Source organism: Procambarus clarkii, chromosome 11 (assembly GCF_040958095.1).
Source record: "Procambarus clarkii isolate CNS0578487 chromosome 11, FALCON_Pclarkii_2.0, whole genome shotgun sequence".
In the NCBI taxonomy this organism is placed as follows: domain Eukaryota; kingdom Metazoa; phylum Arthropoda; class Malacostraca; order Decapoda; family Cambaridae; genus Procambarus; species Procambarus clarkii.
In genome coordinates, this window is record NC_091160.1 from 40,530,239 (window position 1) to 40,547,287 (window position 17,049).

A 17,049-nucleotide genomic window follows, 5' to 3' on the forward strand; every position below is an offset into this window, starting at 1 on the left:
CCACCGTCAATACCACCGTCAATACTCCCGTCAATACCACCGTCAATACCACCGTTAATACCACCGTCAATACCACCGTCAATACTCCCGTCAATACCACCGTCAATACCACCGTCAATACCACCGTCAATACCACCGTCAATACTCCCGTCAATACTCCCGTCAATACCACCGTCAATACCACCGTCAATACCACCGTCAATACCACCGTCAATACCACCGTCAATACTCCCGTCAATACCACCGTCAATACCACCGTCAATACCCCCGTCAATACCACTGTCACTACCACCGTCAATACCACCGTCAATACCACCGTCAATACCACCGTCAATACCACCGTCAATACCACCGTCAATACTCCCGTCAATACTCCCGTCAATACCACCGTCAATACCACCGTCAATACCACCGTCAATACTCCCGCCAATACTCCCGTCAATACCACCGTCAATACCACCGTCAATACTCCCGTCAATACCACCGTCAATACCACCGTCAATACTCCCGTCAATACTCCCGTCAATACCACCGTCAATACCACCGTCAATACCACCGTCAATACCACCGTCAATACCACCGTCAATACCACCGTCAATACTCCCGTCAATACCACCGTCAATACCACCGTCAATACCACCGTCAATACTCCCGTCAATACCACCGTCAATACCACCGTCAATACCACCGTCAATACCACCGTCAATACCACCGTCAATACCACCGTCAATACCACCGTCAATACCACCGTCAATACTCCCGTCAATACCACCGTCAATACTCCCGTCAATACCACCGTCAATACCACCGTCAATACCACCGTCAATACCACCGTCAATACCACCGTCAATACCCCCGTCAATACCACCGTCAATACTCCCGTCAATACCACCGTCAATACCACCGTCAATACCCCCGTCAATACCCCGTCAATACCACCGTCAATACCCCGTCAATACTCCCGTCAATACTCCCGTCAATACCACCGTCATACCACCGTCAATACCACCGTCAATACCACCGTCAATACCACCGTCAATACCACCGTCAATACCACCGTCAATACCACCGTCAATACTCCGTCAATACCACCGTCAATACTCCGTCAATACCACCGTCAATACCACCGTCAATACCACCGTCAATACCACCGTCAATACCCCGTCAATACTCCCGTCAATACCACCGTCAATACCACCGTCAATACCACCGTCAATACCACCGTCAATACCCCGTCAATACCCGTCAATACCCCGTCAATACCCCGTCAATACCACCGTCAATACCCCGTCAATACCACCGTCAATACCACCGTCAATACCCCGTCAATACTCCCGTCAATACCACCGTCAATACCACCGTCAATACCCCGTCAATACTCCCGTCAATACCCCGTCAATACCCCGTCAATACCACCGTCAATACCCCGTCAATACCACCGTCAATACCACCGTCAATACCCCGTCAATACCCGTCAATACTCCCGTCAATACCACCGTCAATACCCCGTCAATACCACCGTCAATACCCCGTCAATACCACCGTCAATACCCCGTCAATACCCCGTCAATACCACCGTCAATACCCCGTCAATACCACCGTCAATACCCCGTCAATACCCCGTCAATACCACCGTCAATACCACCGTCAATACCCCGTCAATACCCGTCAATACCCCGTCAATACCCCGTCAATACCCCGTCAATACCACCGTCAATACCCCGTCAATACCACCGTCAATACCACCGTCAATACCACCGTCAATACTCCGTCAATACCACCGTCAATACCACCGTCAATACCACCGTCAATACCACCGTCAATACCACCGTCAATACCACCGTCAATACCACCGTCAATACCCCGTCAATACCACCGTCAATACCACCGTCAATACCACCGTCAATACCCCGTCAATACCACCGTCAATACCACCGTCAATACCACCGTCAATACCACCGTCAATACCACCGTCAATACCACCGTCAATACCCCGTCAATACCACCGTCAATACCACCGTCAATACCACCGTCAATACACCGTCAATACCACCGTCAATACCACCGTCAATACCACCGTCAATACCACCGTCAATACCACCGTCAATACCCCGTCAATACCACCGTCAATACCACCGTCAATACCACCGTCAATACCACCGTCAATACCACCGTCAATACCGTCAATACCACCGTCAATACCCCGTCAATACCCCGTCAATACCACCGTCAATACCCCGTCAATACCACCGTCAATACCCCGTCAATACCCCGTCAATACCACCGTCAATACCCCGTCAATACCACCGTCAATACCACCGTCAATACTCCCGTCAATACCCCGTCAATACCCCGTCAATACCACCGTCAATACCCCGTCAATACCACCGTCAATACCACCGTCAATACCCCGTCAATACCACCGTCAACCACCGTCAATACCACCGTCAATACCCCGTCAATACCACCGTCAATACCACCGTCAATACCACCGTCAATACCACCGTCAATACCACCGTCAATACCCCGTCAATACCACCGTCAATACCACCGTCAATACTCCCGTCAATACCACCGTCAATACCACCGTCAATACCACCGTCAATACCACCGTCAATACCACCGTCAATACTCCCGTCAATACTCCCGTCAATACCACCGTCAATACCACCGTCAATACCACCGTCAATACCACCGTCAATACCACCGTCAATACTCCCGTCAATACCACCGTCAATACCACCGTCAATACCCCCGTCAATACCACGTCATACCACCGTCAATACCACCGTCAATACCACCGTCAATACCACCGTCAATACCACCGTCAATACCACCGTCAATACCACCGTCAATACTCCCGTCAATACCACCGTCAATACCACCGTCAATACTCCCGTCAATACCACCGTCAATACCACCGTCAATACCACCGTCAATACTCCCGTCAATACCACCGTCAATACCACCGTCAATACCACCGTCAATACTCCCGTCAATACCACCGTCAATACCACCGTCAATACCACCGTCAATACCACCGTCAATACTCCCGTCAATACTCCCGTCAATACCACCGTCAATACCACCGTCAATACCACCGTCAATACCACCGTCAATACCACCGTCAATACCACCGTCAATACTCCCGTCAATACCACCGTCAATACCACCGTCAATACTCCCGTCAATACCACCGTCAATACCACCGTCAATACCACCGTCAATACCACCGTCAATACTCCCGTCAATACCACCGTCAATACCACCGTCAATACCACCGTCAATACCACCGTCAATACTCCCGTCAATACCACCGTCAATACCACCGTCAATACCACCGTCAATACCACCGTCAATACCACCGTCAATACTCCCGTCAATACTCCCGTCAATACCACCGTCAATACCACCGTCAATACCACCGTCAATACCACCGTCAATACTCCGTCAATACCACCGTCAATACCACCGTCAATACCCCGTCAATACCAGTCACTACCACCGTCAATACCACCGTCAATACCACCGTCAATACCACCGTCAATACCACCGTCAATACCACCGTCAATACTCCGTCAATACTCCCGTCAATACCACCGTCAATACCACCGTCAATACCACCGTCAATACTCCCGTCAATACCCCGTCAATACCCCCGTCAATACCACCGTCAATACCACCGTCAATACCACCGTCAATACCACCGTCAATACTCCCGTCAATACTCCCGTCAATACCACCGTCAATACCACCGTCAATACCACCGTCAATACCACCGTCAATACCACCGTCAATACCACCGTCAATACCCCGTCAATACCACCGTCAATACCACCGTCAATACCACCGTCAATACTCCCGTCAATACCACCGTCAATACCACCGTCAATACCCCCGTCAATACCACCGTCAATACCACCGTCAATACCACCGTCAATACCCCCGTCAATACCACCGTCAATACCCCGTCAATACCACCGTCAATACTCCGTCAATACCACCGTCAATACCACCGTCAATACCACCGTCAATACTCACCGTCAATACCAACCGTCATACCACCGTCCAATACTCACCGTCAATACTCCCGGCAATACCACCGTCAATACCACCCGACACCCCACCCCCCCTCATACTCCCGTCAATACCACCGTCAAGTACCCCATACCCGTCAATACCACCGTCAATACCATCCCCCGTCAATACTCCCGTCAATACCACCGTCATACCACCGTCAATACCCCGTCAATACTCACCGTTCAATACCACCGTCAATACCCCGTCATACAACCGCATACGTCCCGTCAATACTCACCGTCAATACAACCGTCAATACTATCCGTCAATACTCCCCGTCAATACCACCGTCAATACCCACCGTCAAGTACCCCCGTTCAAATACCACCGTCAATACCACCGTCAATACCACCGTCAATACTCCGTCAATAACTCACCGTCAATACCACCGTCAATACCACCGTCAATACCACCGTCAATACCACCGTCAATACCACCGTCAATACCCACCGTCAATACTCCGTCAATACCACCGTCAATACCCCGTCAATACCACCGTCAATACCACCGTCAATACCACCGTCAATACCACCGTCAATACCACCGTCAATACCACCGTCAATACCACCGTCAATACTCCCGTCAATACCACCGTCAATACCACCGTCAATACCACCGTCAATACCACCGTCAATACCACCGTCAATACTCACGTCAATACCACCGTCAATACCACCGTCAATACCACCGTCAATACCACCGTCAATACCACCGTCAATACCACCGTCAATACTCCCGTCAATACCACCGTCAATACCACCGTCAATACCACCGTCAAATACTCCCGTCAATACCACCGTCAATACCAACCGTCAATACTCACCGTCAATACCACCGTCAATACCACCGTCAATACCCCCGTCAATACCACGTCAATACCACCGTCAATACTCACCGTCAATACCACCGTCAATACCACCGTCAATACCACCGTCAATACCACCGTCAATACCACCGTCAATACTCCCGTCAATACACCGTCAATACTCCCGTCAATACCCACCGTCAATACACCGTCAATACCACCGTCCAATACTCCCGTCAATACCACCGTCAATACCACCGTCAATACCACCGTCAATACTCCCGTCAATACCACCGTCAATACCACCGTCAATACCACCGTCAATACCACCGTCAATACTCCCGTCAATACTCCCGTCAATACCACCGTCAATACCACCGTCAATACCACCGTCAATACCACCGTCAATACCACCGTCAATACCACCGTCAATACTCCCGTCAATACCACCGTCAATACCACCGTCAATACTCCCGTCAATACCACCGTCAATACCACCGTCAATACCACCGTCAATACCACCGTCAATACTCCCGTTCAATACCACCGTCAATACCACCGTTAATACCACCGTCAATACCACCGTCAATACTCCCGTCAATACCACGTCAATACCACCGTCAATACCACCGTCAATACCACCGTCAATACCACCGTCAATACTCCCGTCAATACTCCCGTCAATACCACCGTCAATACCACCGTCAATACCACCGTCATACATCCGTCAATACTCACCGTCAATACCACGTCAATACCACCGTCAATACTCCCGTCAATACCACCGTCAATACCACCGTCAATACCAACCGTCAATACCACCGTCAATACTCCCGTCAATACCACCGTCAATACCACCGTTAATACCACCGTCAATACCACCGTCAATACTCCCGTCAATACCACCGTCCAATACCACCGTCAATACCACCGTCAATACCACCGTCAATACCACCGTCAATACTCCCGTCAATACTCCCGTCATACACCGTCAATACACCGTCAATACCACCGTCAATACCACCGTCAATACCACCGTCAATACTCCCGTCAATACCACCGTCAATACCACCGTCAATACCCCCGTCAATACCACTGTCACTACCACCGTCAATACCACCGTCAATACCACCGTCAATACCACCGTCATACCACCGTCAATACCACCGTCAATACCACCGTCAATACTCCCGTCAATTACACCGTCAATACCACCGTCAATACCACCGTCAATACCACCGTCAATACCACCGTCAATACCACCGTCAATACACCGTCAATACTCACCGTCAATACCACCGTCAATACCACCGTCAATACTCCCGTCAATACTCACCGTCAATACCACCGTAATACCACGTCAATACCACCGTCAATACCACCGTCAATACCACCGTCAATACCATCCGTCAATACCACCGTCAATACCACCGTCAATACCCCGTCATACTCCCGTCAATACCACCGTCAATACCACCAGTCAATACCACCGTCAATACTCCCGTCAATACCACCGTCAATACCACCGTCAATACCACGTCAATACCACCGTCAATACCCCCGTCAATACCACCGTCAATACTCACCGTCAATACCACCGTCAATACCACCGTCAATACCACCGTCAATACCCCGTCAATACCACCGTCAATACCACCCGTCAATACTCCCGTCAATACCACCGTCAATACCACCGTCAATACTCCCCGTCAATACCACCGTCAATACTCCCGTCAATACCCCGTCAATACTCAACCGTCAATACCACCGTCAATACCACCGTCAATACCACCGTCAATACCACCGTCATACCACCGTCAATACCACCGTCAATACCACCGTCAACACCGTCAATACTCCGTCAATACCACCGTCAATACCACCGTCAATACCACCGTCAATACCACCGTCAATACCACCGTCAATACCACCGTCAATACCACCGTCAATACTCCCGTCAATACCACCGTCAATACCACCGTCAATACTCCCGTCAATACCACCGTCAATACCACCGTCAATACCACCGTCAATACCACCGTCAATACCACCGTCAATACCACCGTCAATACCACCGTCAATACCACCGTCAATACCACCGTCAATACCACCGTCAATACCACCGTCAATACCACCGTCAATACCACCGTCAATACCACCGTCAATACCACCGTCAATACTCCCGTCAATACCACCGTCAATACCACCGTCAATACCACCGTCAATACCACCGTCAATACCACCGTCAATACCACCGTCAATACTCCCGTCAATACCACCGTCAATACCACCGTCAATACCACCGTCAATACCACCGTCAATACCACCGTCAATACCACCGTCAATACCACCGTCAATACCACCGTCAATACCACCGTCAATACTCCCGTCAATACCACCCGTCAATACTCCCGTCAATACCACCGTCAATACCACCGTCAATACCACCGTCAATACTCCCGTCAATACACCGTCAATACCACCGTCAATACCACCGTCAATACCACCGTCAATACCACCGTCAATACCACCGTCAATACCACCGTCAATACCACCGTCAATACCACCGTCAATACCACCGTCAATACCACCGTCAATACTCCCGTCAATACCACCGTCAATACCACCGTCAATACCACCGTCAATACCACCGTCAATACCACCGTCAATACCACCGTCAATACCACCGTCAATACCACCGTCAATACCACCGTCAATACTCCCGTCAATACCACCGTCAATACCACCGTCAATACCACCGTCAATACCACCGTCAATACCACCGTCAATACTCCCGTCAATACCACCGTCAATACCACCGTCAATACCACCGTCAATACTCCCGTCAATACCACCGTCAATACCACCGTCAATACCCCGTCAATACCACCGTCAATACCCCGTCAATACCACCGTCAATACCACCGTCAATACCACCGTCAATACCACCGTCAATACCACCGTCAATACCACCGTCAATACCACGTCAATTACCACCGTCAATACCACCGTCAATACCCCGTCAATACCACCGTCAATACCACCGTCAATACCACCGTCAATACCACCGTCAATACTCCCGTCAATACCACCGTCAATACCACCGTCAATACCACCGTCAATACCACCGTCAATACCACCGTCAATACCACCGTCAATACCACCGTCAATACCCCGTCAATACCACCGTCAATACCACCGTCAATACTCCCCGTCAATACCACCGTCAATACCCCGTCAATACCACCGTCAATACTCACCGTCAATACCACCGTCAATACCACCGTCAATACCACCGTCAATACTCCCGTCAATACCCCGTCAATACCACCGTCAATACCACCGTCAATACCCCGTCAATACCACCGTCAATACCACCGTCAATACCCCGTCAATACCACCGTCAATACCACCGTCAATACCACCGTCAATACTCCCGTCAATACCACCGTCAATACCACCGTCAATACCACCGTCAATACCACCGTCAATACCACCGTCAATACCCCCGTCAATACCACCGTCAATACCACCGTCAATACCCCCGTCAATACCACCGTCAATACCCCCGTCAATACCACCGTCAATACCACCGTCAATACCCCCGTCAATACTCCCGTCAATACCACCGTCAATACTCCCGTCAATACTCCCGCCAATACTCCCGTCAATATCACCGTCAGTACCACCGTCAATACCACCGTCAATACCACCGTCAATACCACCGTCAATACCACCGTCAATACCACCGTCAATACCACCGTCAATACTCCCGTCAATACCACCGTCAATACTCCCGTCAATACCACCGTCAATACCACCGTCAATACCACCGTCAATACCACCGTCAATACCCCCGTCAATACTCCCGTCAATACCACCGTCAATACCACCGTCAATACCACCGTCAATACCACCGTCAATACCCCCGTCAATACTCCCGTCAATACCCCCGTCAATACCCCCGTCAATACCACCGTCAATACCCCCGTCAATACCACCGTCAATACCACCGTCAATACCCCCGTCAATACTCCCGTCAATACCACCGTCAATACCACCGTCAATACCCCCGTCAATACTCCCGTCAATACCCCCGTCAATACCCCCGTCAATACCACCGTCAATACCCCCGTCAATACCACCGTCAATACCACCGTCAATACCCCCGTCAATACTCCCGTCAATACTCCCGTCAATACCACCGTCAATACCCCCGTCAATACCACCGTCAATACCCCCGTCAATACCACCGTCAATACCCCCGTCAATACCCCCGTCAATACCACCGTCAATACCCCGTCAATACCACCGTCAATACCCCCGTCAATACCCCCGTCAATACCACCGTCAATACCACCGTCAATACCACCGTCAATACCCCCGTCAATACTCCCGTCAATACCCCCGTCAATACCCCCGTCAATACCCCCGTCAATACCACCGTCAATACCCCCGTTAATACCACCGTCAATACCACCGTCAATACCACCGTCAATACTCCCGTCAATACCACCGTCAATACCACCGTCAATACCCCCGTCAATACCACCGTCAATACCACCGTCAATACCCCCGTCAATACCACCGTCAATACCACCGTCAATACCACCGTCAATACTCCCGTCAATACCACCGTCAATACCACCGTCAATACCACCGTCAATACCACCGTCAATACCACCGTCAATACCACCGTCAATACCCCCGTCAATACCACCGTCAATACCACCGTCAATACCACCGTCAATACTCCCGTCAATACCACCGTCAATACCACCGTCAATACCACCGTCAATACTCCCGTCAATACCACCGTCAATACCACCGTCAATACCCCCGTCAATACCACCGTCAATACCACCGTCAATACCACCGTCAATACCACCGTCAATACCACCGTCAATACTCCCGTCAATACCACCGTCAATACCACCGTCAATACCACCGTCAATACCACCGTCAATACCACCGTCAATACCACCGTCAATACCACCGTCAATACCACCGTCAATACTCCCGTCAATACCACCGTCAATACCCCCGTCAATACCACCGTCAATACCACCGTCAATACCACCGTCAATACCACCGTCAATACCACCGTCAATACCCCCGTCAATACCACCGTCAATACCACCGTCAATACCACCGTCAATACTCCCGTCAATACCACCGTCAATACCACCGTCAATACCACCGTCAATACCACCGTCAATACTCCCGTCAATACCACCGTCAATACCACCGTCAATACCACCGTCAATACTCCCGTCAATACCACCGTCAATACCACCGTCAATACCACCGTCAATACCACCGTCAATACCACCGTCAATACCACCGTCAATACCCCCGTCAATACCACCGTCAATACCACCGTCAATACCACCGTCAATACTCCCGTCAATACCACCGTCAATACCACCGTCAATACCACCGTCAATACCACCGTCAATACCACCGTCAATACTCCCGTCAATACCACCGTCAATACCACCGTCAATACCACCGTCAATACCACCGTCAATACCCCCGTCAATACCACCGTCAATACCCCCGTCAATACCCCCGTCAATACCACCGTCAATACCCCCGTCAATACCACCGTCAATACCCCCGTCAATACCCCCGTCAATACCACCGTCAATACCCCCGTCAATACCACCGTCAATACCACCGTCAATACCCCCGTCAATACTCCCGTCAATACCCCCGTCAATACCCCCGTCAATACCACCGTCAATACCCCCGTCAATACCCCCGTCAATACCCCCGTCAATACCACCGTCAACACCACCGTCAATACCACCGTCAATACTCCCGTCAATACCACCGTCAATACCACCGTCAATACCACCGTCAATACCACCGTCAATACCCCCGTCAATACCACCGTCAATACCACCGTCAATACCCCCGTCAATACCACCGTCAATACCCCCGTCAATACCCCCGTCAATACCACCGTCAATACCCCCGTCAATACCACCGTCAATACCACCGTCAATACCACCGTCAATACCACCGTCAATACTCCCGTCAATACTGTGGGTACCGACCTGTGAGATTTATATTTATTTAATTTATATGAATTTATATTTACGTTAATTTATATACTTCGATAGCAATTTGTATAATGATAAGTGGACTGTATTTCTGCAATAATCTCATAATCTCACAAATCGATCCTCTACACATTAGGGGGGTTATTAAATTAATATATACAGCCAATCAAACTACAGGAATAGACTACATACATTGAAAAGGTTCCTTATCTTATAGTACAGCAGGTTAGTCCACCAGGTATAACTAGGGTGTAGACACCAAATTATCCTCTTTGAGGCAGCTTCCATCACCCAGTAACTGGTGCACAAAATCTTGCATCCTCGTCTTGACCTGTCAAAAGTGCGCTAGCTGTGAAGCCAGAATCCTATATATGACAAGCTATATCAGAGAAAACACTATATGGAACATTGAAGACCTGGCTTAATTACCTTTAGTTTGAGGCGATTTCGCGATCTAACCGGGTCACCCTATATCCTGACATTAATGGCCATAAATGAATGATAAACGGGTTTCGGATAGACTTAACTTGAATTGTAGACATCGTGTTGGAGATGGTACCTTTGGTTTCCATAACACTACGTCCAAGTAAATTTAACAGGAGCCGAATTTGCTCCCGTGTGAGCCTCTGGTCTCAATATAAACAATGACTGTTTAACACTCCATACTATTGACGTTACTGGCCGACATTGTCCAGAATGATAGGAGCCGAATTTGCTCCACACGTCTAGGAGGTGACACAACAATGGCTGCCTTCCTTCCTCCCTGACGCCTGGCCTACTTTGTCCACATGTCAGAAAGTGATAGAAGGGTCACATTTACTCTACTTTAATATTGATAATTAAGTTAATTTATATAAGATGTTTTTATGATGGTAAAGTCCAAAGACTAATGTATTTAAGAATAATTCCCAGCAGAATAGCTGGTGAATTATAATGGTATGTGGTGATGATATCCCGTTTTCTTTAGATGGTAATTCCACTACAAGTTACGTTTTCTATGGGTAACTTGTTGGTAATACAGCTATTATCTGTATGATTATTAAATGGTGTCGGATTTTCCGACATAATTCCCCAGGGGGCTGCTCACGGGTCGAAGTCCTATTTAGAACAGACGAACACCGATACTCCTCCTTCGAATTATTAGATTAATTTGATGTTAGTAGTTAGTAATCACACATTTGTGTGTCTGTTCGTACAGGACGGATGTCCCGTACTAGAGTTGTAGGGGTTAGAAGTCTAATGCGATTTCATTTCCCTGTCAACTCTTGAAAGGCTAATATTCAAGCCTTATTACATATTATTTAACCCAGAAGACTGAATGTGATCAAGTACTACAGTCAAGTATGATTCAGGGACTGCAGTGAGATCAGTGACATCAGATATAACTTGAAGTTTCTTCAGGTAACTGGTCACTGATATATAAACACTGACGCCCATGGAATACATCTTGATTAAATAATAAATGTATCAAATCAGTCATCAGATTTATTAGGGTTTAATTTAATTAATTGATTCAGAAGATTGAATAGCTCATCATTAAAGTAAAGTATGGTTCTGAGACTGCAGTGGGTTCAGTGACATTGGTCGCAGTGACTTGTAGCTGTTTTAGGCTACTGTTCACTGATTTGCCACTGAGGCCTCATGAACTCATCTTCAGCTTCAAATGATGATACTAACATCAACCTCTGTTACTATAGTCAGCTGTAATCTCCTTAGTATAATGCTACTGGAGAAATATAATCAGCTGACAAATTTAGATCTCTACTGGTATTGTTTATCTGCAGGCATAGGTCTCCTCAGGCTTGATACTGGGCCTGAGAGTAATTTACCTCCTGCAGAGTTTAACATGGTTATACCCTGATATTTAGTAGGGCTACCAATGAATTGATGGTAGTAGTCTGTCCCCACAAGGACAGCCATTTGGCATTTGATTTGCTCAAATTTACCTGCAGCTGCTTGATAATAGCTTTCCAGGTCAGCATAATCAACTTGAGATTGTTGTGACAAATCTTCACATTTCTTGATCTGTCTTGTTAAGTGGCCTTTAAGACCTGCAAGGGTTCTTTTCATTCTCCCTGCATTATCCATACTGGCTAGTTGGTGAAGCCTTGTGGGGCTTGTACTTGGGCTGCTCATAATACTGAACAAGCACTGATGGTAGCCTAGGGTAAAATGCACTCACTAGGCAATAATCCTACCTCTACTAGAGGTTAGCACTTAAAATTAATACACATTATATATATATACAATCATACACACTAATGATTTGAGTGATAAACCAGTGTCACTGGAAGTACCTTTAGGTTAGCTCTTCTATATCACCCTAGGATGGTAGAGACACTAATTAATCACTCAAAGGTGTAATGATCATAAGTAAATTATTATATATACAACTCAACTCGAGTTGATAAAAATTACACCCAAAATAGGGTCAGCACCATTCATTAATGGTGTTAAGTTGTTTAATATAGTACAACTGACTATGGTAATAATGGGACTAGGATGAACGATAATAGTTCAACTAGTCAATGGTTTTATCCTACCCTGTTGTGGGTTGGCAATTAGTAAATATTATATTGAGAACACTAGTGCAGTATATATTAAATAATTCTCTATTTGGAGAAATAATATACACAATTATTGATAATAGCCTCTTAATTAGCCTCTATGAAACTTCTAATATTATCTAGAAGTATTAAATATTATTAGTGACCTCGCGAAATAAACTCCACAAAATTCGTAGATAATCTCTCGCGAAATGTAACACCACGAAATCCGTGAACAATCTCGCGACACAGTCACTAATTTGGCTGGTTTCTATATTAGCGCTGTCATTTCACAGAATAACACGCCACCAAATCTGTGGGTGTGCGTGAAACCGCTGACGAAGCTGAACTGGGCTGAGGGAGGCTCCTGAGCTCCCTCGAGGCTACGCTGCCGTCTTGACTGCTGGCTTTTGTTTAAATAACACTGCACTAGTATATTTAATGAATCCACTGGTTAACTGGTTCATCCGGTACTAAGATGACCAAATGTGGGTTCAAAGGATCAAATAATCCGTCATCCGGTTCGAAGATGACCAATTAATCCGGTTCTGAAGGTCCAAATAATGTGGGAACCGACCTGTGAGATTTATATTTATTTAATTTATATGAATTTATATTTACGTTAATTTATATACTTCGATAGCAATTTGTATAATGATAAGTGGACTGTATTTCTGCAATAATCTCATAATCTCACAAATCGATCCTCTACACATTAGGGGGGTTATTAAATTAATATATACAGCCAATCAAACTACAGGAATAGACTACATACATTGAAAAGGTTCCTTATCTTATAGTACAGCAGGTTAGTCCACCAGGTATAACTAGGGTGTAGACACCAAATTATCCTCTTTGAGGCAGCTTCCATCACCCAGTAACTGGTGCACAAAATCTTGCATCCTCGTCTTGACCTGTCAAAAGTGCGCTAGCTGTGAAGCCAGAATCCTATATATGACAAGCTATATCAGAGAAAACACTATATGGAACATTGAAGACCTGGCTTAATTACCTTTAGTTTGAGGCGATTTCGCGATCTAACCGGGTCACCCTATATCCTGACATTAATGGCCATAAATGAATGATAAACGGGTTTCGGATAGACTTAACTTGAATTGTAGACATCGTGTTGGAGATGGTACCTTTGGTTTCCATAACACTACGTCCAAGTAAATTTAACAGGAGCCGAATTTGCTCCCGTGTGAGCCTCTGGTCTCAATATAAACAATGACTGTTTAACACTCCATACTATTGACGTTACTGGCCGACATTGTCCAGAATGATAGGAGCCGAATTTGCTCCACACGTCTAGGAGGTGACACAACAATGGCTGCCTTCCTTCCTCCCTGACGCCTGGCCTACTTTGTCCACATGTCAGAAAGTGATAGAAGGGTCACATTTACTCTACTTTAATATTGATAATTAAGTTAATTTATATAAGATGTTTTTATGATGGTAAAGTCCAAAGACTAATGTATTTAAGAATAATTCCCAGCAGAATAGCTGGTGAATTATAATGGTATGTGGTGATGATATCCCGTTTTCTTTATATGGTAATTCCACTACAAGTTACGTTTTCTATGGGTAACTTGTTGGTAATACAGCTATTATCTGTATGATTATTAAATGGTGTCGGATTTTCCGACAAATACCACCGTCAATACCACCGTCAATACCACCGTCAATACCACCGTCAATACCACCGTCAATACCACCGTCAATACCACCGTCAATACTCCCGTCAATACCACCGTCAATACCACCGTCAATACCACCGTCAATACCACCGTCAATACTCCCGTCAATACCACCGTCAATACCACCGTCAATACCACCGTCAATACTCCCGTCAATACCACCGTCAATACCACCGTCAATACCACCGTCAATACCACCGTCAATACCACCGTCAATACCACCGTCAATACCACCGTCAATACCACCGTCAATACCCCCGTCAATACCACCGTCAATACTCCCGTCAATACCACCGTCAATACCACCGTCAATACCACCGTCAATACTCCCGTCAATACCACCGTCAATACCACCGTCAATACCCCCGTCAATACCACCGTCAATACCACCGTCAATACCACCGTCAATACCACCGTCAATACCACCGTCAATACCACCGTCAATACCACCGTCAATACTCCCGTCAATACCACCGTCAATACCACCGTCAATACCACCGTCAATACTCCCGTCAATACCCCCGTCAATACCACCGTCAATACCCCCGTCAATACCACCGTCAATACCACCGTCAATACTCCCGTCAATACCACCGTCAATACCACCGTCAATACTCCCGTCAATACCCCCGTCAATACTCCCGTCAATACCACCGTCAATACCACCGTCAATACCACCGTCAATACCCCCGTCAATACCACCGTCAATACCCCCGTCAATACCCTCTGAGAGCTACCCTTTGGAAACAAAATTAAGTATGAACTACTCGAGGTGGAAATTTGTATATAAATACCAATGTTTATATATATAAAAACTTACGAATGTTTATATATATTCACAAACAAGAAACTGGAATCAAGTAATTCTTGACTGGAAACCGTTTAAGCGTGTTCCAGAGAGTTCCAGGACTCGAAATATTACCAAGTGTACCAGGCGAGGCTTCGTGAAGCATATTGGGATGTCTTGTTTACGAAACCATTACATCTTTGTGTACGGTTTGTGAAATAGTTGATGAGCCCAGGGCCTGGTGTTATAGAGTGATATATAGTGCTATATAGTATTATATACTGGAACAAGCGATATGGTAGGAAGTGCAGGTCAGATCCGACTCTTCAACACACTAACATAAAACATTACTTGAACAGGAGAATGATCAGATAATATAGTTGGAAACACCATAGAATAGAAAACACGATCAAATAGGAGACACGATAAAAAAAGAGAAAGGCAAGATAAAGTAAGTGAATGAGTTGATAAAACAGGGTAATAACATGATAAAATACAAGAACGACAAGATAAAATACAAGAACGACAAGATAAAATACAAGAACGACAAGATAAATACAAGAACGACAAGATAAAATACAAGAACGACAAGATAAAATACAAGAACGACAAAATAAAATACAAGAACGACAAAATAAATACAAGAACGACAAAATAAATACAAGAACGACAAGATAAAATACAAGAACGACAAAATAAAATACAAGAACGACAAAATAAATACAAGAACGACAAGATAAAATACAAGAACGACAAAATAAATACAAGAACGACAAGATAAAATACAAGAACGACAAGATAAAATACACGAACAAAAATAAAATCCAAGAATGACAGGATAAAATACACGAACAAAATAAAATCCAAGAATGACAGGATAAAATACACGAACGACACTTTAAAACCAGAAATGTAAACACAATTACCCTCGCCCCAAGCCAAATTTTCCGACAACCAACATAATGTTCGTATCGCGTTCCAAATGCGTGCTTAATAGGAATGCAATAGGCAATTAGGGTGCATTTCTTGGCATGAAGAAACTGCAAATGATATTGGGCAAGGGAGT

The 17,049-nt window shown here is 46.4% G+C and overlaps 1 protein-coding gene across 1 annotated transcript in view; it reads right to left on the minus strand.

The window, feature by feature from the left end:
• Positions 1-17,049, minus strand: part of LOC138363676 (uncharacterized) — a 90,993-nt gene that overhangs the window by 10,577 nt on the left and 63,367 nt on the right. Inside the window, exon 2 of the mRNA XM_069323056.1 lies at positions 10,383-10,705. Coding sequence (XP_069179157.1) covers positions 10,383-10,705 — 323 coding nt within the window. The remainder of the gene's footprint in view (positions 1-10,382; positions 10,706-17,049) is intronic.